This window comes from Ranitomeya variabilis, chromosome 2, assembly GCF_051348905.1.
Source record: "Ranitomeya variabilis isolate aRanVar5 chromosome 2, aRanVar5.hap1, whole genome shotgun sequence".
Lineage (NCBI taxonomy): Eukaryota > Metazoa > Chordata > Amphibia > Anura > Dendrobatidae > Ranitomeya > Ranitomeya variabilis.
In genome coordinates this window covers 991839822-991863901 of record NC_135233.1, presented here as the reverse complement: position 1 = coordinate 991863901, position 24080 = coordinate 991839822, and the positions used below count along the sequence as shown (strand labels likewise).

The 24080-nt window shown below is 43.6% G+C and overlaps 1 protein-coding gene across 2 annotated transcripts in view; it reads right to left on the bottom strand.

Moving 5' to 3' along the window:
• Positions 1 to 24080, bottom strand: part of INPP5D (inositol polyphosphate-5-phosphatase D) — a 314393-nt gene that overhangs the window by 271212 nt on the left and 19101 nt on the right. For both annotated transcript variants that reach the window (XM_077291050.1, XM_077291049.1), the window contains exon 2: positions 17964 to 18027. In XM_077291050.1, coding sequence (XP_077147165.1) covers positions 17964 to 18027 — 64 coding nt within the window. The remainder of the gene's footprint in view (positions 1 to 17963; positions 18028 to 24080) is intronic.

Genomic DNA, 24080 nt, shown 5'->3' with positions numbered 1-24080 from the left:
CATGCACAGAAAGGCTTCTGATTACAATGTTGACCGGCATGGAAGTGACAGAGGAGCAAGGTTAAATAGCGACTCCCACATCCTGATGGAAACAGGTGAACAGAGGGGATGATGCACACCAGTTCAATTCCACCAGTGGCCACCGGGGGAGCCCAAAATCCAATTTCACAACAGACCTGACCGTTGTCCACCAGAGAGACTGTTTGTCCCGGATAGATGGACCAGCAGAGTTATTTCCGAGGTTCATTCTTCGGTGTTGGCGGGTCATCCTGGGATTTTTGGTACCAGAGATTTGGTGGCTAGGTCCTTCTGGTGGCCTTCCTTGTCGCGGGATGTGCGTTCCTTTGTGCAGTCTTGTGGGATTTGTGCTCGGGCTAAGCCTTGCTGTTCTCGTGCCAGCGGTTTGCTTTTGCCTTTGCCTATTCCGAAAAGGCCTTGGACGCACATTTCCATGGATTTTATTTCGGATCTTCCGGTATCTCAGAAAATGTCTGTCATCTGGGTGGTGTGTGATCGTTTTTCCAAGATGGTCCATTTGGTGCCCTTGCCTAAGTTGCCTTCTTCCTCCGATTTGGTTCCTCTATTTTTTCAGAATGTGGTTTGCTTGCACGGCATTCCTGAAAATATTGTGTCTGATAGAGGATCCCAGTTTGTGTCCAGGTTTTGGCGGACTTTTTGTGCTAAGATGGGCATTGATTTGTCTTTTTCGTCGGCCTTCCATCCTCAGACTAATGGCCAAACCGAGCGAACTAATCTGACGTTGGAAACTTATTTGAGATGTTTTGTTTCTGCTGATCAGGATGATTGGGTGACTTTTTTGCCATTGGCCGAGTTTGCCCTTAATAATCGGGCTAGTTCTGCTACTTTGGTTTCGCCTTTTTTCTGCAATTCTGGTTTCCATCCTCGTTTTTCCTTGGGTCAGGTTGAGCCTTCTGACTGTCCTGGGGTGGATTCTGTGGTGGATAGGTTGCAGCAGATTTGGAACCATGTGGTGGACAATTTGAGGTTGTCACAAGAGAAGGCTCAGCGCTTTGCCAACCGCCGCCACGGTGTGGGTTCCCGACTTCGTGTTGGGGATTTGGTGTGGCTGTCTTCTTGGTATGTTCCTATGAAGGTCTCCTCTCCTAAATTCAAGCCTCGCTTCATCGGTCCTTATAAGATCTTGGAAATCCTTAACCCGGTGTCTTTTCGTTTGGATCTCCCAGCATCGTTTGCCATTCATAATGTGTTCCATAGGTCTTTGTTGCGGAGGTATGTGGTACCTGTGGTTCCTTCTGTTGAGCCTCCTGCTCCGGTGCTGGTCGAGGGCGAATTGGAGTACGTCGTGGAGAAGATTTTGGATTCTCGTATCTCTAGACGGAGGCTTCAGTATTTGGTGAAGTGGAAGGGCTATGGTCAGGAGGATAATTCCTGGGTTGTCGCCTCTGATGTTCATGCGGCCGATTTGGTTCGTGCCTTCCACGCGGCTCGTCCTGATCACCCTGGGGGTCTTGATGAGGGTTCGGTGACCCCTCCTCAAGGGGGGGGGGGGGGTACTGTTGTGAACTCTGTTGTTAGGCTCCCTCTAGTGGTCACAAGCGATACTGTGTAGTGTTGTCTTTCTGCAGGTTGGCAGCATCTGCTGGTTCGTTATCCTTGGTTGGTTTCTTATTTAGCTCACCTGGATACTCAGTTCCTTGCCTGCTCTCAATGTATTCAGTGCTCTTCAGATTCCTTGTGACTACCTTGCTCCCAGTCTCTCCAAGACAAGCTAAGTTTTTGTTTGATCATTTTTTGATTATCAGCATTTATTATGTTTTTAGTCCAGCTCGCTAAAATGTGATTTCCTCGCTTGCTGGTTGCTCTAGGGGACTGAGTTTCTCCCCCCACACCGTTAGTTGGTGCGGGGGTTCTTGAAATCTCAGTGTGGATATTTTGTAAGGGTTTTTTACTGACCGCACAGACCCCTTTTCTATTTTCTGCTGTCTAGTATTAGTGGGCCTCATTTGCTAAATCTGTTTTCACCCCTGTGTATGTGCCTTCCTCTTACCTCACCGTTATTATATGTTGGGGGCTTCTATATCGTTGGGGATTATTTCTCTGGAGACAAGAGAGGTCTTTCTTTCTCTCTAGGGGTAGTTAGTTCCTCAGGCTGGCTCGAGACGTCTAGGATTTTTAGACACGTTCACCGGCTACTTCTAGTGTGTTTGGATAGGTTCAGATTTGCGGTCAGTCTAGTTTGCCACCTCCCTAGAGCTTGTCCTATGTATGTTACTTAGCTGGAGTATTTGTGATCCTCAACCACTAAAGATCATAACATCATACCCCACCTCGATGGGATAGTACGTCTAATGTCAGAAAGGGGTTAAGGCTGATTTTACATATAGACACACACCTCCCCCTCGCTTATCCGTTCGGACATTTCTGAACAGACTATAACCCAGCACGTTAACAGCCTAGTCATGGCTCTCATCCAGCCATGTTTCAGATATCCCCACCATGTCATAATTATGCTCCAACACCATTAATTCTAAGTAGTCTATTTTGTTGGCAAGGCTTCTGGCATTAGTATACATACATTTTATGTATCTTTCTGCACCTCTATTCTTTCTTAAATTATTAATTGATCTAACCCCACCCCCATGCCACCACCACCCCCAACTTCCTTATTTGTGCCCAAGTCTCTATCTGCACTATCTTCCCCTCCTATAAAATGAATACCCTCCCCCCATTCCCTAGTTTAAACACTCCTCCAACCAGGGCTGGACTTGCCATCAGGCAATTCTGGCAAATGCCAGAAAGGCCTGCCTGGTCATGGGCTGCCTTATCTGCTACGTTGTTAGCAGAATTGGTGTTCTCAAGATACCCATACTTTTAAGAGCTGTGATGGAGCACAAAGTCTCTGACTCTGTCACTTACCCCAGCAGGTCACAAGTATCATTCAAAATATTGGTCTTGTGGTAAATCTTGCTTTCCTCCATCCGGGGTAATATTAGTAATATATTCCATCTGGTTCATGGGGACGGGGACAACATGAGCCTGTGTGATTTCAAATGCCAGGGCTGAATTTCAGCCCCAGTCCATACCTGCCTCCAACCTTTTAGCCATTTTCTCCCCCAGCACAGCTGCATCTTTCCCATTGAGGTGCAGCCCATCCCTAGCGTAGAACTTGTAGCCAACTGAGAAGTCGGCCCAGTTCTGCAGGAACCCAAACCTCTCCTTCCTACACCAATTCTTGAGCCACTTATTAACCTCCCTAATCTCCCTTTGCCTCTCTGGCGTGGCACGTGGTACAGGCAGTATTTCGGAAAATACCACGTTGGAGGTCCTTGCTTTTACCTTGCAGCCTAATTCCCTGAAATCGTTTTTAAGGACCTTCCACCTACCTCTAACTTTGTCATTTGTGCCAATGTGCACCATGACCGCTGGGTCCTCACCAGCCCCTCCCAGTAATCTGTCCACTCGATCAGCGATGTGTCGGACTCGAGCACCAGGTAGGCAGCACACCGTTCGACGATCCCTGTCTTTGTGACTGATTGCCCTATCTGTTCCCCTAATAATTTAGTCCTCCACTACCAGCACCTGTCTGGCCTGCCCTGCTCTCCTATTTCCCTCCTTACTGGAGCAGTCACTCCTCCGGCTTTCAGAGGATATGCCTGGCTGCAGCAGTGCTACCCCTGTACTGGCACCCCCTCATCTGCCAACTTAGCAAACTTATTGGGGTGTGCCAGATCAGGACTAGCCTCCCTGGCACTCTTTCCTCTACCCGGCCTTCTAACTGTCACCCAGCTTGCTGCTCCACTGTCCTGTAGCTCCATCCTACCATCCCCCCTCATCTATCCCATTGAGCGTCTGTCAATGGATCTCAGTGTTGCCAGCTGCTCATTTAGATCCAGTATCTGGGCTTCCAAATGCACAATGTGCTTACATCTCGCACAGCAGTATGCACCCTCGACCGGCTGCTCAAGGATTGCATACATGTGGCAAGATGTGTACTGGATGGCATTAACAATAGTGGAGCACATTTCCTAATGGGGATTGCACCAGACAGAAATGTTAAATAAAAAATAAATGCAAAGTATCAATAAAACACAGACAGCAATTCAGTAAGGCTACTTTCACACTAGCGTCGGGCACTGCAAGTCGCAATGCGTCGTTGTGGAAAAAAAACGCATCCTGCAAAGTTGCCCGCAAGATGCGTTTTTTTTTCCATAGACTTTTATTAGCGACGCATTGCGACGCAGTGCTACACGTCGCAACCGTCGTGCGACGGTTGCGTCGTGTTTTGGTGGACCGCCGCCACAAAAAAAGTGACATGTAACTTTTTTGTGCGTCGAGACCGCCATTTTCGACCGCGCATGCGCGGCCGAAACTCTACTCCCTCCTCCCCGGACCTTGCAATGGGGCAGTGGAAGCGTCGTAAGACTGCTTCCGCTGCCCACATCGGGCATTTTTTTCACAGTATGCGTCGGTACGTCGGGCCGACGCAGCGCGACGGCCCCGTACCGACGCTAGTGTGAAAGCAGCCTAGTTCTTCCCTTGGAAACTCCCTGAATCCAAAGTCACTGAATCACAAGTCACACTTACCGCCGTTCACACTTACACTCAGGTCACACTCAGCTCGTTCACACTCGCTAAGCTGGAGATTTAAAGATTTTTTTTTTCTCTTTCCCCTCAGCAGCAATCCACCTTGCTGTTCAGTGCACTTCCAAAAAGGACTTGAGCCCCAACCAGCTGCCCCTTATAAACCCTTGATTATGAGCCCCCACCCTAAATTAACCCCTTGTGAATATAGCTACTCCCAATTCAGCAACTCACACCAATTTACACAGGTATTTGTTAAAGGTTTTCCAAATACCTCTTCACTGAATCACAAGTCACACTTACCGCCGTTCACACTTACGCTCAGGTCACACTCAGCTCGTTCACACTCGCTAAGCTGAAGATTTACAGAATAGTTTGGGTTTTTTTCTCTTTCCCCTCAGCAGCAATTCACCTTGCTGTTCAATGCATTTCCAAAAAATGAGTTGTGTAATCTGGAACAAACTGTACATGTGAAACAAAAAAAGGGAAGTATCTAATCACTGTACCGCAGCCAGAATCCATCTGCTAACTACCACTGAAAGCCTGAGACATGTAGCACAGAAATGTTCTCGGACCCTTTTTACTGTGATGTTTTAAGCCTCATTCACACCAGAGTTTCCAGCCCTTGTTTACTTTCTTTATAGATCATTGTTCATCTCTAAAATTAACATTGATAACTATTGTGGTTTTGAAAACGAGGAAGAAGTAAAGTTAGCGACGGTTGCTTTGTGTCAGTATTATTGGGTGCAGGACTCCACAGCGTCTGTGTCAGTTGGAAGATGACCCGAACAGCATCTATTCTTGGCTCCCTTCCATATGTTGTACTGGCACACACTGGACAAATAGCCATGCCAGTATCTAATTATAAGCATAGGAATATGGCCAAAATAATAGTGCCATGCATTGGTGCATATAATGCTCCCATCACCATATACTGCAACAAAAAAATACTGCACAATGGCCTAAAACACGTTAGATCTGAGGTGTACAGTTCTGACAGAATGCAAGCCAACTAAAGCGGTGTAATCTTAGATCAGACAGTCTTAAAATGAAGAGGGTCTGTTATCCAACAGTCATGAATACACAGTAATCCAGTATATACAGCTCTGGCAAAAATTAAAAGACCACTGCACAGTTTTATAAAAATCAGCTTCTCTACATGTCTGACAGCCATTCCATTCCAGTGTCAGTTGAATTCCTACCAGAGTACACCTCATTCTACTGAATGTGCTTCTGATTAGGTGATCCCCTGAACCAAATATTATTTAGTGAAGGAAAGAATAAAAAAAACACTCCTGCTGTGACTGTTCACAATCTTCTTGCAGTAGGACAAGCTGGATGGCAAAACAAGTGCTACTAATATCCCAAAAGTAACAGAAATGAAAAAATAACTTTTAACCATGCCAAAGGAGTTGAAAAGAAAAGTCTTGAGTGAGGAAAAGAAGAGCTCAATTCTGGCTTTACTGGCAGAGGGACACAGTGGGCATCATGTTGCCTCCATCCTTAAAATTTCTAAGACGGCAATCCATTACAACAAGGTCAAGCAGCAGACATTGGGGACAACAAAGCTACAGATCGGCAGAGGGCGAAAACAACTTCCACTGACCGGGATGGATAACCGTCATCTTATTCAAATGTCACTCAGCAACCGCAGGATGACATCAAGTGACCTACAAAAGGAATGGCAAATAGCAGCTGGGGTGAAGTGTACGTCAAGAACAGTTCGTAAAAGGCTCCTAGAGGCAGGGCTCAAGTCATGTAAAGCTAGAGAAAAGCCTTTCATCAATGAGAAGCAAAGGAGAGCCAGGCTGAAGTTTGCCAAAGTCCATAAGGATTGGACCATAGAGGACTGGAGTAAAGATAATCTTCTCTGATGAGTGTAATTTTCAGCTTTGCCCAACACCTGGTCGTCTAATGGTTAGATGGAGACCTGGAGAGGTGAACAAGCCACAGTGTCTTGCAACCACTGTGAAATTTTGTGGAGGATCGGTGATGATCTGGGGATGCTTCAGCAAGGCTGGAACTGGACAGGTTAATCTTTGCAAAGAACGTATGAATCAAGCCGCATACAAGGTTACCCTGGCAAAACAGTTGATTCCTTCTGCTCAGGCAATGTTGCCGAACTCTGAGGACTGTTTTTTCCAGCACGACAATGCGCCATGCCACACAGCTAGCTCAATCAAGGTGTGGATGAAGGACCACCACATCAAATCCCAGTCATGGCCAGCCCAATCTCCAGACCTGAACCCCATTGATAACTAGTGTTGAGCGATACCGTCCGATACTTGAAAGTATCGGTATCGGAAAGTATCGGCCGATACCGGCAAAGTATCGGATCTAATCCGATACCGATACCCGATACCAATACAAGTCAATGGGACTCAAGTATCGGACGGTATTCCTGATGGTTCCCAGGGTCTGAAGGAGAGGAAACTCTCCTTCAGGCCCTGGGAACCATATTAATGTGTAAAAGAAAGAATTAAAATAAAAAATATTGCTATACTCACCTCACCGAGGGAACCGGCAGCGTTGTTTGCTTAAAATGCGCGCTTTTCCTTCCTTCCGTGACGTCACGGCTTCTGATTGGTCGCGTGCCGCCCATGTGGCCGCGACGCGACCAATCACAGCAAGCCGTGATGTAATTTTCAGGTCCTTCTAGGCATTCAGTATTTTAAAATTACGTTCCGGCTTTGTGATTGGTCGCGTCGCGGTCACATGGGCGACGCGACCAATCACAAGCCATGACGTCACGGGAGGCAGGAGACGCGCGCATTTTAAAATGCGCGCGTGTCCAGCCTCCCGTGACGTCACGGCTTGTGATTGGTCTCGTCGCCCATGTGACCGCGACGCGACCAATCACAAGCCAGAACGTAATTTTAAAATCCTGAAGGACCTGAAATTACGTCACGGCTTGCTGTGATTGGTTGCGTCGCGGCCACATGGGCGACACGACCAATCACAAGCCGTGACGTCACGGGAGGCTGGACACGCGCGCATTTTAAAATGCGCGCGTCTCCTGCCTCCCGTGACGTCACGGCTTGTGATTGGTCGCGTCGCCCATGTGACCGCGACGCGACCAATCACAAAGCCGGAACGTAATTTTAAAATACTGAATGCCTAGAAGGACCTGAAAATTACGTCACGGCTTGCTGTGATTGGTCGCGTCGCGGCCACATGGGCGGCACGCGACCAATCAGAAGCCGTGACGTCACGGAAGGAAGGAAAAGCGCGCATTTTAAGCAAACAACGCTGCCGGTTCCCTCGGTGAGGTCCAGGCTGCGTCAGAGAGGTGAGTATAGCAATATTTTTTATTTTAATTCTTTCTTTTACACATTAATGTTGTTTCGATACCGATACCCGATACCACAAAAGTATCGGATCTCGGTATCGGAATTCCGATACAGCAAATATCGGCCGATACCCGATACTTGCGGTATCGGAATGCTAAACACTATTGATAACCTCTGGAATATAATCAAGAGGAAGATGAATAGTCACAAACCATCAAAGAAGAACTGCTTACATTTTTGCACCAGGAGTGGTATAAGGTCACCCAAAAGCAGTGTGAAAGACTGGTGGAAAGCATGCCAAGACGCATGAAAGCTGTGACTAAAAATCATGGTTATTCCACAAAATATTGATTTCTGAACTCTTCCTGAGTTAAAACATTAGTATTGTTGTTTCAAATTATTATGAACTTTTTTTTTGCATTATTTGTGGTTTGCAAGCAATGCATTTTTTTGTTATTTTGACCATTTCTCATTTTCAGAAAATAAATACAAAATGTATTGCTTGGAACTTCGGAGACATATTGTCATTAGTTTATAGAATAAAAGAACAATTTACATTTTACTAAAAAATATACCTATAAAGAGAAAAATCAGACAAACCGAAAATTTTGCAGCGGTCTCTTAATTTTTGCCAGAGCTGTATATATATTCAAAGACAACACTTAAAGTAGGTTATCCAAGACTTTGGTTATTTTTTCCTACTGGGCTAAAAACTTACAGTTATTGCTAACTTCTGACACACCTTCACATTTACTAGAGTACAAATAACAGCCTTTGGCGTAATTGATTCCTCCGGATTGTGACTTTTTATGCGGGTATACATATATTTTAAGTCTGCTGGGAGCAGCCTTTATACTACATCCCCTACATTAGTCTGTAACTGATGAAGGTCTATGCGACCGAAACATTTTCGATATACTACAAGTTTGGACTGCATTAAAGTTCACCTTTGCATCTTGAAGTTGAGTGCTGGGTTTATATTTTATACTACTTTATGGTTTGGGAACCTAGCTTGGCACCTGCTACAGTAGTGCTCACGGTGTTTTTTCATTAACATCATACTAATTTTCAGCTGGCTCCCTGCAGTTTGGCAGTGGGGAGCCGGCTATCAATCAACATGATTTCAGCAGTCATGCCCTGTCCACAGAGCAGAAGAGAAGAAGCCGTAGAGTCACCTGCAAGAGTGGTCCATTACCACTGATCCAGCAATGATCATTACCAGGTTGAACAGGCAGGTAATTAGCAACTACCGGCCTGTAAATTCTTATCCACATAGATGAATTAGCAAGTCCCGGATAATCCATTTAAGGGTTGCCTCTGTATATTATGTATATATAAATATATATATGATAAGATGGACCCGTAGAAGCGCTGGTGTTGGCGTGAAACGGCCGTCGTCCCTTTCCTGCTCACCTCTTTCCTTGTGTACTCCCCTGTGCCGTGAAGATCTGTCCACAGATGCTTTAATAAAGACAAGCTTGCATCACAGGTTCGGTGAGTGTTTGCTCTATGACTGTTACATGGTTTTTTCTTTTTTCAATGCGAGCACCTCCCGATCATTCTGGGTCTTCCAGTATTGAGACCTATTCAGTGGATCTCTATCACAGGCTGTGCTGCCTTTCTTTTCTTTTTTCTATGTTATAAATATATATATGGATTATTGTGTGTTCCAACCAGTGCTGATTCTCGGTTACAGGAATTTTTTTATTTTTTTTCTGTGCTATGTTGTGCATAAATATGATTTTTCAGAATTTCTTTTAGTCTTTGCCTGATGAAGAGACCTGTGTAGTCTCGAAAGCTTGCAATGTGTTACCATCTTTTCAGTTAGCCATTAAAAGGTATCAACCACTGAGGACTCTCAATTCTAAATATGATTCTCTGTTAGTGTTGCATGATGCATCATACTAACTAGTTCAATATTCATCATGGAAGGCATCAGTAAAGGACATCTTTTATGCCACGTATGCACTCATTATCGTGTAACGGTCCTAGCACTGACTGTCCGCTGGACTCTTGACCCAAACTTGACATCATCATAAATGTTTATGAGATCGTTCAGTTCATGTCAGCATTTAGTCAATGAATCATAGTTCGTGCACGGACCGTGATGTGTGATTGCACAGCCTTAATCTGGAGCACTCAGCATGCCCCTGCATTTACCAAACAGCCCATTAATTTGCAATGGTTTATTAGACCTCTGATGGCACTACAGGAAGATTAAACACTTGTTAAAACCTGAAGCATGCAGGACAGCTATGTCCTCAGAACCTTCTCACAAAGTCATGTCTATGAAAAAAAACAAAAAAGTCCCAGGTTCATCCACAGACCACACGGTGATCAACTTAACTAGCAGAAGAACCTTCTAGCAAAAAATGATTGTCCAAAGTGGACAACCCCTCAGATTTTTACATCCATTGCATTGTTTATCGTGTATCCATCTAGCACTACAGTTATCGGAACAGTATCCTGGTGGTCTTGAGAGCTTAGACCCTACTGCGTTCCTTGCTTGCCCAGTGTCTACATTGAACATGTTCTGATGATTTGCTTTCTTGGAATCATGGTCTTTATTGAAGCCACTATGCATTGACCCAAAAGATACTGGCCTCTATCTTGTGTGCAGCGCAGACTGATATTGGCGAGCCTTCTGGTTTATTAGGGAACGGAAAAAGCTAGTCATGAGCTCCTCATCATAGCTCACAATAGTGGTTGTTAGACACTATTGTCCCAAAAACTGAAAGCAGAAGTAGGAGCACAATGAGACAAGTTTACAAGAAAATGAATGCAAACTGCTGCAGCCTACGAGTTTAATTTTTTGGTTTGAGAACACTTTCATTTCAGATATGTTGTTAATAACAATATAATTACATAAGGCCAGCTTCAGATGGGAATAACATGGGCACAGCTGCAGCAGTGATTACAAGTGGTTCTACTGAACCAAGCATAGGTCAGAATTGGAACAAAAGGTTTGGTTGAAACTGGCCTGATTCTACTGACTGATGCTACTGATGATAAGAAATAGTGCCACAATGAAGACAATAGTAGTTTGTCATTTCGGAAGCCATTGTGAGAGTAGTTAAGGGTCATCTACAGCAGATCAGATGTAGGAATTGTCAGAAATGGAGAATTGTTGCAGTAACTGGAGGAGATTTGGATGTGAAATCCTATTAAAAACTTATCAGCCACCAGATTTCACAATAGAAACTGTATATATTATTTAATGCCTCAGTAGGGTCTCCACCTACCCAGCGTGGTTGACAGCTGCAGCTTGTACTGAGCAGTGTGAGATTTCAGCAGCAGCATGGAGGAAGGACACTGAGGAACTGTCAATCTGGAAATTTAGTTTAAACTTTCAAAACATCTTATACAACCATTCGTAAAGGTTTGGCGTATTTATTGCACCAGGTCATTAGGTCTAAGACATCAATCTAATATGGTATTGTAGCGCCCCCACTGTCGCAGGGCCGAGGGGTACCCGGTACCGGGCCTCTAAGTCTCTGCTCTGGGGTTGTCACGGTGGCTAGACCCGGTTCCGTGACCCTGCTGAGGGGCGTACAGTAATAGATGTGTGGATGGTGGTGGTAATGCGGTGCTGTGCCGGTCGCAGTAAATAACGAGGACACCAGGTTGCAGTCTCTTTACCTCTTTACTGAAGGTCTCTGGGTCCTCAGTCCGGAACACGGTTCACCAGGCTGCGCAAGTCCGGCCGGTCCAATGGCACCTCCAGAGTTCTCCTTGCAGGTGGAAATCTGTGCCTTCCTGCTAGCGCTATGTGTTGTGGTCCTCTCCTGCTGTGCTTACGGGATAGTCCCCACAACTGTTGTGTCTGTTTCTCGTGTTCCCTCACAACTCGATTAGATGATCTTCTGCTAATCTTCCGTCCCTCCCAGGTGTTATGGTTGGGACGCACCCGTATGACGGGTGGGCTCGGAGCTCTTCTGGGACCCTAGAGTCGCCCCTCTCCACAGGTTGCCCCCTATGTCTGCGTAGGTGATTTAAGTGAGACAGCCTGCCTGTGACTGACTGTCCTGCCGTTGATTTGAAGTATTGCCTGAAGCTATATATAGAAATACTTCCTCGGCGTTCCGGCCGCCGGTTGTTTACGCCTCAGTAGGATGTTGCCTCGATCTTACAGCACGACTCCTACTGGTATTCTCCTTCTTGCTTTGATCTCGTTTCTCACTCAGCACAATATATCTCGCTTCTGATCCTTTCTTAGGGCACCGCCGCTATGCTGAGCAGGCATGGTCCCGTGACGTTCTCTCTCATTGCCAGGCCTCTGTCAGGGTCCCAAACCTGACAGGGACCCTACCGAATCTTCCCCCACAACACCCTCTGCCACAAGGTGTTGCCTGGTTCCAACCCAGTCAGCGTTCTCTCTAACTTCCTGCCTGACCCCCAGTTTTACCAGTATGTGAGGAGTGGCCTAATGAATAGTACCCTTAGCTCCCCCTGGAGGCCCGACTGTGAAATGTATTGGTGTATGTGATACCTGGTCAGATGAACTCCTTCAGTGCCATCAGTCGTACCATAGCCCCCCTTAGCGGCAGAGCCACAGTACTGCAACGACCAGGACTCTGGGGCGCTGCAGTATGCAGTTTGTATTGTAAAATTTAGTGACAGATCCACTTTAGTATCAAACTCAGAAAATTATGAGATGAAATTATTCACCAGTCCTTGAATATTACAAATTTTATGACCTCTCAAATGTCTTGATCTCTTTTTTTTTTAGAAAGTATTTGCTGTCCCCATATAATATTCATTCTGGGACATCTTATGTTAGAACTCAGCTGTTCCTCTGTATTTCCCCCTGGCAATGTAGAAGTGTGACAATGTCAGTATGTCTAGAGACACCCTATTAATAAAAGGAAATGTAACACCCATTGTTAATACCGTAGTTAAACATTTAGTGCTCGTGCAGATAACCGAATTATCTGTAAGATCGAATCACACTTGGACCAATATTATTCTGTGGGGCCATATACATGTCTGATGAAATAACTAGTGATGAGGCATTATCCGATCATGCTCTTGTGCTAACCGAGTGTCTTCGGCGTGCTTGAATAATATGTTCGAGGAGTCTCCGCACCTACATGTCTCCCAAGTGTTAGGCTGCTGTCACACTATCAGTATTTGGTCAGTATTTTACATCAGTATTTGTAATCCAAAACCAGGAGTGGGTGATAACTGAGGAAGTGGTGCATATGTTTCCATTATACTTTTCCTCTAATTCTTCCACTCCTGGTTTTGGCTTACAAATACTGATGTAAAATACTGACCAAATCCTTATACAGGTCCTTCTCAAAAAAATAGCATATAGTGTTAAATTTCATTATTTACCATAATGTAATGATTACAATTAAACTTTCATATATTATAGATTCATTATCCACCAACTGAAATTTGTCAGGTCTTTTATTGTTTTAATACTGATGATTTTGGCATACAACTCCTGATAACCCAAAAAACCTGTCTCAATAAATTAGCATATTTCACCCGTCCAATCAAATAAAAGTGTTTTTTAATAACAAACAAAAAAAACATCAAATAATAATGGTCAGTTATGCACTCAATACTTGGTCGGGAATCCTTTGGCAGAAATGACTGCTTCAATGCGGCGTGGCATGGAGGCAATCAGCCTGTGACACTGCTGAGATGTTATGGAGGCCCAGGATGCTTCAATAGCGGCCTTAAGCTCATCCAGAGTGTTGGGTCTTGCGTCTCTCAACTTTCTCTTCACAATATCCCACAGATTCTCTATGGGGTTCAGGTCAGGAGAGTTGGCAGGCCAATTGAGCACAGTAATACCATGGTCAGTAAACCATTTACCAGTGGTTTTGGCACTGTGAGCAGGTGCCAGGTCGTGCTGAAAAATGAAATCTTCATCTCCATAAAGCATTTCAGCCGATGGAAGCATGAAGTGCTCCAAAATCTCCTGATAGCTAGCTGCATTGACCCTGCCCTTGATGAAACACAGTGGACCAACACCAGCAGCTGACATGGCACCCCACACCATCACTGACTGTGGGTACTTGACACTGGACTTCAGGCATTTTGGCATTTCCTTCTCCCCAGTCTTCCTCCAGACTCTGGCACCTTGATTTCCGAATGACATGCAAAATTTGCTTTCATCAGAAAAAAGTACTTGGGACCACTTAGAAACAGTCCAGTGCTGCTTCTCTGTAGCCCATTTCCTGCACACGCCTGTGCACGGTGGCTCTGGATGTTTCCACACCAGACTCAGTCCACTGCTTCCTCAGGTTCCCCAAGGTCTGGAATCGGTCCTTCTCCACAATCTTCCTCAGGGTCCGGTCACCTCTTCTCGTTGTACAGCGTTTTCTGCCACATTTTTTCCTTCCAACAGACTTACCATTGAGGTGCCTTGATACAGCACTCTGGGAACAGCCTATTTGTTGAGAAATTTCTTTCTGGGTCTTACCCTCTTGCTTGAGGGTGTCAATGATGGCCTTCTTGACATCTGTCAGGTCGCTAGTCTTACCCATGATGGGGGTTTTGAGTAATGAACCAGGCAGGGAGTTTTTAAAAGCCTCAGGTATCTTTTGCATGTGTTTAGAGTTAATTAGTTGATTCAGAAGATTAGGGTAATAGGTCGTTTAGAGAACCTTTTCTTGATATGCTAATTTATTGAGACAGGTTTTTTGGGTTATCAGGAGTTGTATGCCAAAATCATCAGTATTAAAACAATAAAAGACCTGACAAATTTCAGTTGGTGGATAATGAATCTATAATATATGAAAGTTTAATTGTAATCATTACATTATGGTAAATAATGAAATTTAACACTATATGCTAATTTTTTGAGAAGGACCTGTAGTGAGACGACAGCCTTAGACAGAGGAAACACATGCAGGGATTGCCTAACAAAAAAGGCAAGCGATACATGTGTTGCGGCTGTCGAACAGTTGTGAAACATGCAGCAGCGGGGACTCGAACATATTTTTTGAGCACGTTGAAGTCACTTGGTTAGCACACGAGCATGATCGGATAACACTGAGCACGTTCACTCATCACTAGAACTAATCACAACATGCATGATTTGCATCTGATATTCGGATTGTACCCAGCCCTACAAGTCAACGAGTGATTGGAAAATACACTTGACATCTGAGTGTAGTCCGAATTTCACGGACTGACAAAATGAAGAAAATGGAGACATTTTGTTTTCATCTTCTCCTCATCCAAGAAAAGCGGATCACACTATGATCACATTCTGATCAGAGTTTAGCATAATCAGCCATATTCTCCCGCATGAGAGAATCATACAATGGTAGAGCTGGAAGGGACCTCCAGGGTCGTCGTGTCTAAACCCCCCCTCAATGCAGGAGTCACTAAACCATCTCAGACAGATCTCTGTCCAGCCTCTGTTTGAAAACTTCCATTGAAGGAGAACTCGGCCTAACATGAAGAAGAGGAATGTCACTATGCCGACATAGAAGGAATACAAATGTTTACAGCATTGGAGGCCCTTTTACAAACTTACAGCTGCTAAGACTGTTTTTTTTCTGCTTGGATAGTTCCATGTTGTACACCCCTACATTATGGATGCACTCTAGCAAGTCAATTTTTAGGAAAGAAAATTATTTTAATTTAGATTAAAGTATTTAACGCAAAGTCAGAAATGTGAGACATTCCAGGAAATGTGCAATGATTATTTAACACGGTGGCTTATAAATATACCGTATTTACTGACAATTAACATGGCTGAGTCAGAACCTAGAAAAACTCATTTCAACTTTGCTCGCAGTGAGATAAGCCAAGATCCTGGTAATGATACGCGGTAATGGCATCCTGTGTGCTGAACAGCCATATTTACTAAACAGCCGGGCTTCATGTAATGGCACGTGACGCGAACAGAAGGCGCAGTACTCAACAGGCACTGCTATATCGACTGCAAAAATGCATCCCAGCATCATCATTTCTAGTTTGGAAGGCTTTAGACTTTTTTTTTTCCACGCTTGCATTCATGTTTGCAGTTTTGATAAACAAATATTCCTGAATCATTCTTAGCCAGTTTTGTAATATGAATATATTGTGCATTGTATCCAGGACAAAGTGTAACCAGTATATTCTTCTGTCTTGCAAAGACATATAAATCTGCTATTCGAGAGCATTTTGCCGAAAGTATTAGTATTTTTGCTGGTAGGCACAGATCTTGCATTTGGACCCCACCTGGACTAAATAGACTTTGCAATAAAAGAAAATACGAACCTACCCCCTCCTCAGTGCATTGTATCCGTCCTCTGGATGACTCTGTCCTCTTGTTTTAGCTAGACTTCTAAAATGCTCATTTTATTTTCAAGCAGAAAAACTTTCAAAAAGTATTTTACAGTCATTCTGACATGGATTTTCAAAGTAAGTACATCGGCTTCAGTAGGTCTCTATGGGAGCATCTCGACTGTTGAAGGATTGAGTATCAATTTAAATTTCCTTTCTTTGTACAGATAAATCACTGCAAGGAGAGTCTGGCAGCTGCTTTTTCCCATAGAGAACAAGTGAATGCTCAGCTGAGCAGAGCGTTCTTATGTATGCGGGAGTTGGGTGACAGATATCTAAGGTGTATGGGCACATTAAGTCATTTATTTACATTTAGTTTATATTGTAAAATTTGACAACTTCCTTGTAACATTTTAATACATCACACATAGCCCTTACAGGGGTTGTCCGGCCTTGGGGTGCAAGTCTGCTGTCACTCTATGACTGCGCGCTTTGTGGATTCTCCGGTGCCAGGATCGGGAACGGGTGATCATGTGACCACAAGTATACCATTTGCATACTTCCGCCACATTCCGTCTAGACTTATCAAGTCTCTCTCACTTCACTTTTGTTGCACACGTCTAGTCGGCACATGACATAATGTATGCACATTGACTACTTGCAGTCACACGTCCGACAGTTCCTTGATCGAACAACAGAGAATTCTGACAGCACGCACTGTGAGGATTCACAAGTCTGCAGTCACATAGAGTGACTGCAGACTTGTACTCCAAGGCCAGACAACCCCTTTAATTAACATAATGTAGCTATGATGGCATAGTGGCTTTTTGGCCTCCACCTTACAACTAAGGCACATATCCAGTGACCATTACCAATCCAAATTGTAAACTTCAGAAACTGGGAGAGCTGGGTCCTCAGGATATCAGCTGCACTCGACCAGTATTGTACTGGAGCAGTAGTAAATGATCACAGAGTGACTCACATAACTACAGTACGCGCCAGCCAACATCTACACAAGATTCGGGACAAAATCAAATCACTGCATTGAAAACCTTCGTCATTCACCAGCTACAAAGGAGGGATTGCTGGGATCAAGTGAATCATTTCATGAAGTTTGCTCAATGTGTTTTCTCTGGACGATTGTATGTCACCTGCTGCTTTATCATTCAATTTTAGAAACCAAAAGGGAGAAAGTGACAAATGATCGATCAGATGTACAGGATGACAATGACACACAGTTAACATTTAGACAGCGAACAATGCAATATATAAGGGTTTCTTAAACAGGACCTTAAATAGGACCTGTCACTAGCTGTAAATAGGTACTTTATATGGCATAAATGTTGCCCTTCCCTAGAATCTGGCTTTGTTTTTCTTTTGTTCCTGCTCCCCTCCTTTCCTGAGATATGGCCTCATCTTCCCTGTTTTGTAAATTTAGTCTTATTAGTCAGCTGGGCATGGTCCTCAAGATGACTCCCACAGAGAAGAGTTGAGGACCACACCCACTTGGTTTTCAAGACTAGTTTTATATACAGGAAAGAGAGGACCATATCCCAGGAATGGAGAGGCGTAGGAAAAAAATGAAAAATGATGCCAGAATCTGAAGAACAGAGGCATTTGCACAAAGTAAAAAAATAAATGTATGTGAAGAACACATATTCTGTGGTATGCTGTAGGGTGTAAATGGGTGGTGCATGACAAAAGATACCGTGTTACTGTATATACCATGCCATTGGGTCAGACACCTGCCATAACACATTGTATCTGTTTTTCTAGACAATTCTTTTAAGCCATTGTTATTTGAGAATAGAATTAGATGAGTATTTTTACATATAAATAAACTTACATAATAAATAAATGTATGTAAATGTCTCTTACCTGCACTGAAAGCTGGTTCTCATTGTTCTGTAAAATCCTGTATGTGTAGACGCACTTCTGGAATCTGAAATCACAAGTGGTACTGTCACACAATATCCATAATATGTACCTCACTCGGTAATACCCTCACACTAGACTTTCCTCCCATTTACCCTAACACCTTGGAAGATACGTGAATCATTTTAACTAGAGATGAGCGAATATACTCGTTACTCGAGATTTCCCGAGCTCGGGGGTCCTCCAAGTATTTTTTAGGGCTCGGAGATTTCGTTTTTCTTGCCGGAGCTGAATGATTTACATCTGTTAGCCAGCATAAGTACATGTGGGGGTTGCCCGGTTGCTAGGGAACCCACACATGTACTTATGCTGGGTAACAGATGTAAATCATTCAGCTGCGGCGATGAAAACTAAATCTCCGAGCACTAAAAAATACTCGGACTCCCGAGCGTGCTCGAGAAATCTCGTGTAACGAGTATATTCGCTCATCACTAATTTTAACCCATCCGATCCTGGAGGTGTTCTTCAATATATTTGCACTGCTGACTGACTGAACAATTAGATTTATGTACAATGATTGTTTTGGAACTTTCTATTCATGTGCGTTCAGATGTACTAAGCTGGAGAAATACGAGCTATAATGTTCATGTTTAGAGTATCTAAATAGTTTTGCACCCTCCTCACTTTTCCAGAAGGTTCTATGTATAATTTGTGTTTCACAATATAAAAAAATAAATAAATAAAAAAGGGGGCTTATCACACTTTAATAAGACCAGCTAATAATTGGCTTTTTCTCACAGCAGGAAAAATGGCCGAATATATGATATATACCCAGACTGAGTCTGACATAGCAAGGGGTGTTCTTACTTAGCAATCCTCTGCTCTGTCTTATAGGGGGTAGCTATACATTCTACTAATGAGGCTTATAAGAAGGAGATTTCTTTAAGAAATCAATTAACCCCTTGGTGATATGCGCCATCACTAAATGCAGCAGACTCAGGAGATAAGCCTATTCTACATAGCATGGGTGCTGGCTGTGATATACTGTTGGCACCCAAGAGTAAAACTGGCCATACACATTCAATGGCTGTCAGTCAAACAATGCTTCAGTCAATCGTGCGGTTGACAGCCATCTCAGCCGACTCTCCTGTACACAGGAGCACTTGTTCAGTAGAGCGTTCCTCTGTTCTCTATGAGGAAGCTGTCAACAGGCGCAATATGTCTGAAAGAACAATGTGATTGCAAATCTAAAATCAGATGCTGGCTATATGATTTCATCCATATATGTTTGAGTATAAAACGTTGCAGCGTTTCAGAGAAAAACATAATTTAAAAGTCGCCAGCGACCGAGCCGCACAGGAAACTAGTATGACTGGCTCCTGGATCAGGCCGCATATATATCAGCTGTTCCCTTTAAGTGGTAAGGAATTTGGGAGAAAAGGGAGTGTCCAGTTGCTTCTGAGCTCCATCTCCCCCCTTCCCATAACATGATGGTGAGGTGCTGACAGGTTGTCACAGCAGCTTTGAGTCTACTGAAGGCCCTCATGTCTGCACATTCACAGCACAATCACAGTATAGCAGTCTATTGTATAGATGATCAGACTATTGCAGGTTCAAGATCCCTAAGGTGACAGATTAAAAATGTAAAATATACAGTACAGACCAAAAGTTTGGACACACCTTCTCATTTAAAGATTTTACTGTATTTTCATGACTATGAAAATTGTACATTCAAACTGAAGGCATCAAAACTACAGGTCCTTCTCAAAAAATTAGCATATAGTGTTAAATTTCATTATTTACCATAATGTAATGATTACAATTAAACTTTCATATATTATAGATTCATTATCCACCAACTGAAATTTGTCAGGTCTTTTATTGTTTTAATACTGATGATTTTGGCATACAACTCCTGATAACCCAAAAAACCTGTCTCAATAAATTAGCATATCAAGAAAAGGTTCTCTAAATGACCTATTACCCTAATCTTCTGAATTAACTAATTAACTCTAAACACATGCAAAAGATACCTGAGGCTTTTATAAACTCCCTGCCTGGTTCATTACTCAAAACCCCCATCATGGGTAAGACTAGCGACCTGACAGATGTCAAGAAGGCCATCATTGACACCCTCAAGCAAGAGGGTAAGACCCAGAAAGAAATTTCTCAACAAATAGGCTGTTCCCAGAGTGCTGTATCAAGGCACCTCAATGGTAAGTCTGTTGGAAGGAAACAATGTGGCAGAAAACGCTGTACAACGAGAAGAGGTGACCGGAACCTGAGGAAGATTGTGGAGAAGGACCGATTCCAGACCTTGGGGAACCTGAGGAAGCAGTGGACTGAGTCTGGCGTGTGCAGGAAATGGGCTACAGGTGCCGCATTCCCCAGGTAAAGCCACTTTTGAACCATAAACAGCGGCAGAAGCGCCTGACCTGGGCTACAGAGAAGCAGCACTGGACTGTTGCTAAGTGGTCCCAAGTACTTTTTTCTGATGAAAGCAAATTTTGCATGTCATTCGGAAATCAAGGTGCCAGAGTCTGGAGGAAGACTGGGGAGAAGGAAATGCCAAAATGCCTGAAGTCCAGTGTCAAGTACCCACAGTCAGTGATGGTGTGGGGTGCCATGTCAGCTGCTGGTGTTGGTCCACTGTGTTTCATCAAGGGCAGGGTCAATGCAGCTAGCTATCAGGAGATTTTGGAGCACTTCATGCTTCCATCGGCTGAAATGCTTTATGGAGATGAAGATTTCATTTTTCAGCACGACCTGGCACCTGCTCACAGTGCCAAAACCACTGGTAAATGGTTTACTGACCATGGTATTACTGTGCTCAATTGGCCTGCCAACTCTCCTGACCTGAACCCCATAGAGAATCTGTGGGATATTGTGAAGAGAAAGTTGAGAGACGCAAGACCCAACACTCTGGATGAGCTTAAGGCCGCTATTGAAGCATCCTGGGCCTCCATAACATCTCAGCAGTGTCACAGGCTGATTGCCTCCATGCCACGCCGCATTGAAGCAGTCATTTCTGCCAAAGGATTCCCGACCAAGTATTGAGTGCATAACTGAACATTATTATTTGATGGTTTTTTTGTTTGGTATTAAAAAACACTTTTATTTGATTGGTCGGGTGAAATATGCTAATTTATTGAGACAGGTTTTTTGGTTTATCAGGAGTTGTATGCCAAAATCATCAGTATTAAAACAATAAAAGACCTGACAAATTTCAGTTGGTGGATAATGAATCTATAGTATATGAAAGTTTAATTGTAATCATTACATTATGGTAAATAATGAAATTTAACACTATATGCTAATTTTTTGAGAAGGACCTGTATGAATTAACACATGTGGAATTATATACTTAACAAAAAAGTGTGAAACAACTGAAATTATGTCTTATATTCTAGGTTCTTCAAAGTAGCCACCTTTTGCTTTGATGACTGCTTTGCACACTCTTGGCATTCTCTTGATGAGCTTCAAGAGGTTGTCACCGGGAATGGTCTTCCAACAATCTTGAAGGCGTTCCCAGAGATGCTTAGCACTTGTTGGCCCTTTTGCCTTCACTCAGCGGTCCAGCTTACCCCAAACCATCAGTCCAAAAAATTGGGAAAATTTTGAAAAAGTGTCCCCAAGTGCAGTGGCAAAAACCATCAAGAGCTAGAAAGAAACTGGCTCACATGAGGACCGCCCCAGGAAAGGAAGACCAAGAGTCACCTCTGATTCTGAGGATAAGTTTATCTGAGTCACCAGCCTCAGAAATCGCAGGTTAACAGCAGCTCAGATTAGAGACCAGGTCAATGCCCCACAGAGTTCTAGCAGCAGACACATCTCTACAACTGTTAAGAGGAGACTTTTTGCAGCAGGCCTTCATGGTAAAATAGCTGCTAGGAAACCACTGCTAAGGACAGGCAACAAGCAGAAGAGACTTGTTTGGGCTAAAGAACACAAGGAATGGACATTAGACCAGTGGAAATCTGTGCTTTGGTCTGATGAGTCCAAATTTGAGATCTTTGGTTCCAACCACCGTGCCTTTGTGCGACGCAGAAAAGGTGAACGGATGGACTCTACATGCCTGGTTCCCACCGTGAAGCATGGAGGAGGAGGTGTGATGGTGTGGGGGTGCTTTGCTGGTGACACTGTTGGGGATTTATTCAAAATTGAAGGCATACTGAACCAGCATGGCTACCACAGCATCTTGCAGCGGCATGCTATTCCATCCAGTTTGCGTTTAGTTGGACCTTCATTTATTTTTCAACAGGACAATGACCCCAAACACACCTCCAGGCTGTGTAAGGGCTATTTGACAAAGAAGGAGAGTGATGGGGTGCTACGCCAGATGACCTGGCCTCCACAGTCACCAGACCTGAACGCAATTGAGATGGTTTGGGATGAGCTGGACCGCAGAGTGAAGGTAAAAAGGCCAACAAGTGCTAAGCATCTCTGGGAACTCCTTCCAGATTGTTGGAAGACCATTCCCGGTGACTACCTCTTGAAGCTCATCAAGAGAATGCCAAGAGTGTGCAAAGCAGTCATCAAAGCAAAAGGTGGCTACTTTAAAGAACCTAGAATATAAGACATAATTTCAGTTGTTTCACACTTTTTTGTTAATTATACATTTCCACATGTGTTAATTCATAGTTTTGATGCCTTCAGTGTGAATGTACAATATCATAGTCATGAAAATACAGAAAAATCTTTAATTGAGAAGGTGTGTCCAAACTTTTGGTCCGTACTGTATATATAGAAGAAAAAAATGAAGGCAGCAGTCCAATTGTTTCAGGTGGAAAAAAGTGAAAAAACTTTATTATGCCCCACTCATCCTGGGCAACGTTTCGGCTCCTCCTGAGCCTTTGTCAAGCAGTGGGTATTACAATCAAGTGTGCTTTTATAGCCAAATTTAACAGTCTCAAGTGTATACAATCAATATAATTATCTTAAAATTTTATAAAAACAATACATGACCATATAATTTATATAGCTGAGCTTCATACATAAAGTGCTTTGGTGCCAAAACATTATTTTACTCCATGACAAATATTCTAGTGTTACCATGTGATTGCTGCAATGCTTATCTGCATAACATCTGATCGCAGCTGGGTACATAATTAAAATTAAGTATTATACCTGTCGGGGATCAAGCATGTCAGCATGGAGGACGCCATCACCGCTTATCCCAGCGTTCACCTATAGCTACTGTGCATGTCTCAATGTTTCCTTAGCATCACAAGGACTAACAGCCAATAAAAAACATTGTGTGGCATTTTTATAAGTGCGCATGCGCACTCGCACTATATCATCTCATATATATATATATATATATATATATATATATATATATATATATATATATATTAAGAAAAGACTGTTAGGGTGGTACTTTTGCAGCCCACTATAGTACACCCAAGCAACATTGGGAAAAGCACAGGGTCAAAGACTATTTAAAGTTGGGCACAGTCCCCTCTGGCTTCCTTCTCATTATCATCTAAAGGAAGTAAAACTGTTCTGCTTGTATGTTGCTGCTGAGAAAATGCGTATGCCAGTGGGTTGTGATGTTAAATTAAAATCCTGTTCCAGCAGTTAATATTAACTACACAGTCCATAAAGATCTGGTACATAGGTAAAGCCCAGTGCATTCTAAGAACATCTAAGTGTAGAGTGGTGTCTTGTTATCTTCAGAATGCCCCTCAGGTATCTATGAAAAGTAGCAGGTTGCTTTAGAGCCTACATACTCCACTCTAAAGCTACTGGATCATTGAATCTGCCCTGCTACAGTTTCCTGATACTTCTCCAATGCTGCAGAGACAAAGCTGACTCTGCTATTAGCATGGTAGAGATCAGCCAAGGGAGAAGCTCAACCATGCCACTCGACTGAACTGTAAATCTTCAGGAGCACACCCCACCTTCCCCCTCCATCCCGGAAAATGCGAACTTGGTAAACACAGGAGGAGAATTTTGGCATCCGAGGTGAAGATTATCCTACTTATGTGCAAAAATATGCCACAAAATTCTGTGATAGGATTGCCCCTTAAAATGTTGTCAGGTGTCATGGCACTTTTGCAAGATATACCGAGACTAGGGGGGCTCCTTCCCTATTTCTAAAGCTAGGGGCGCCCTACC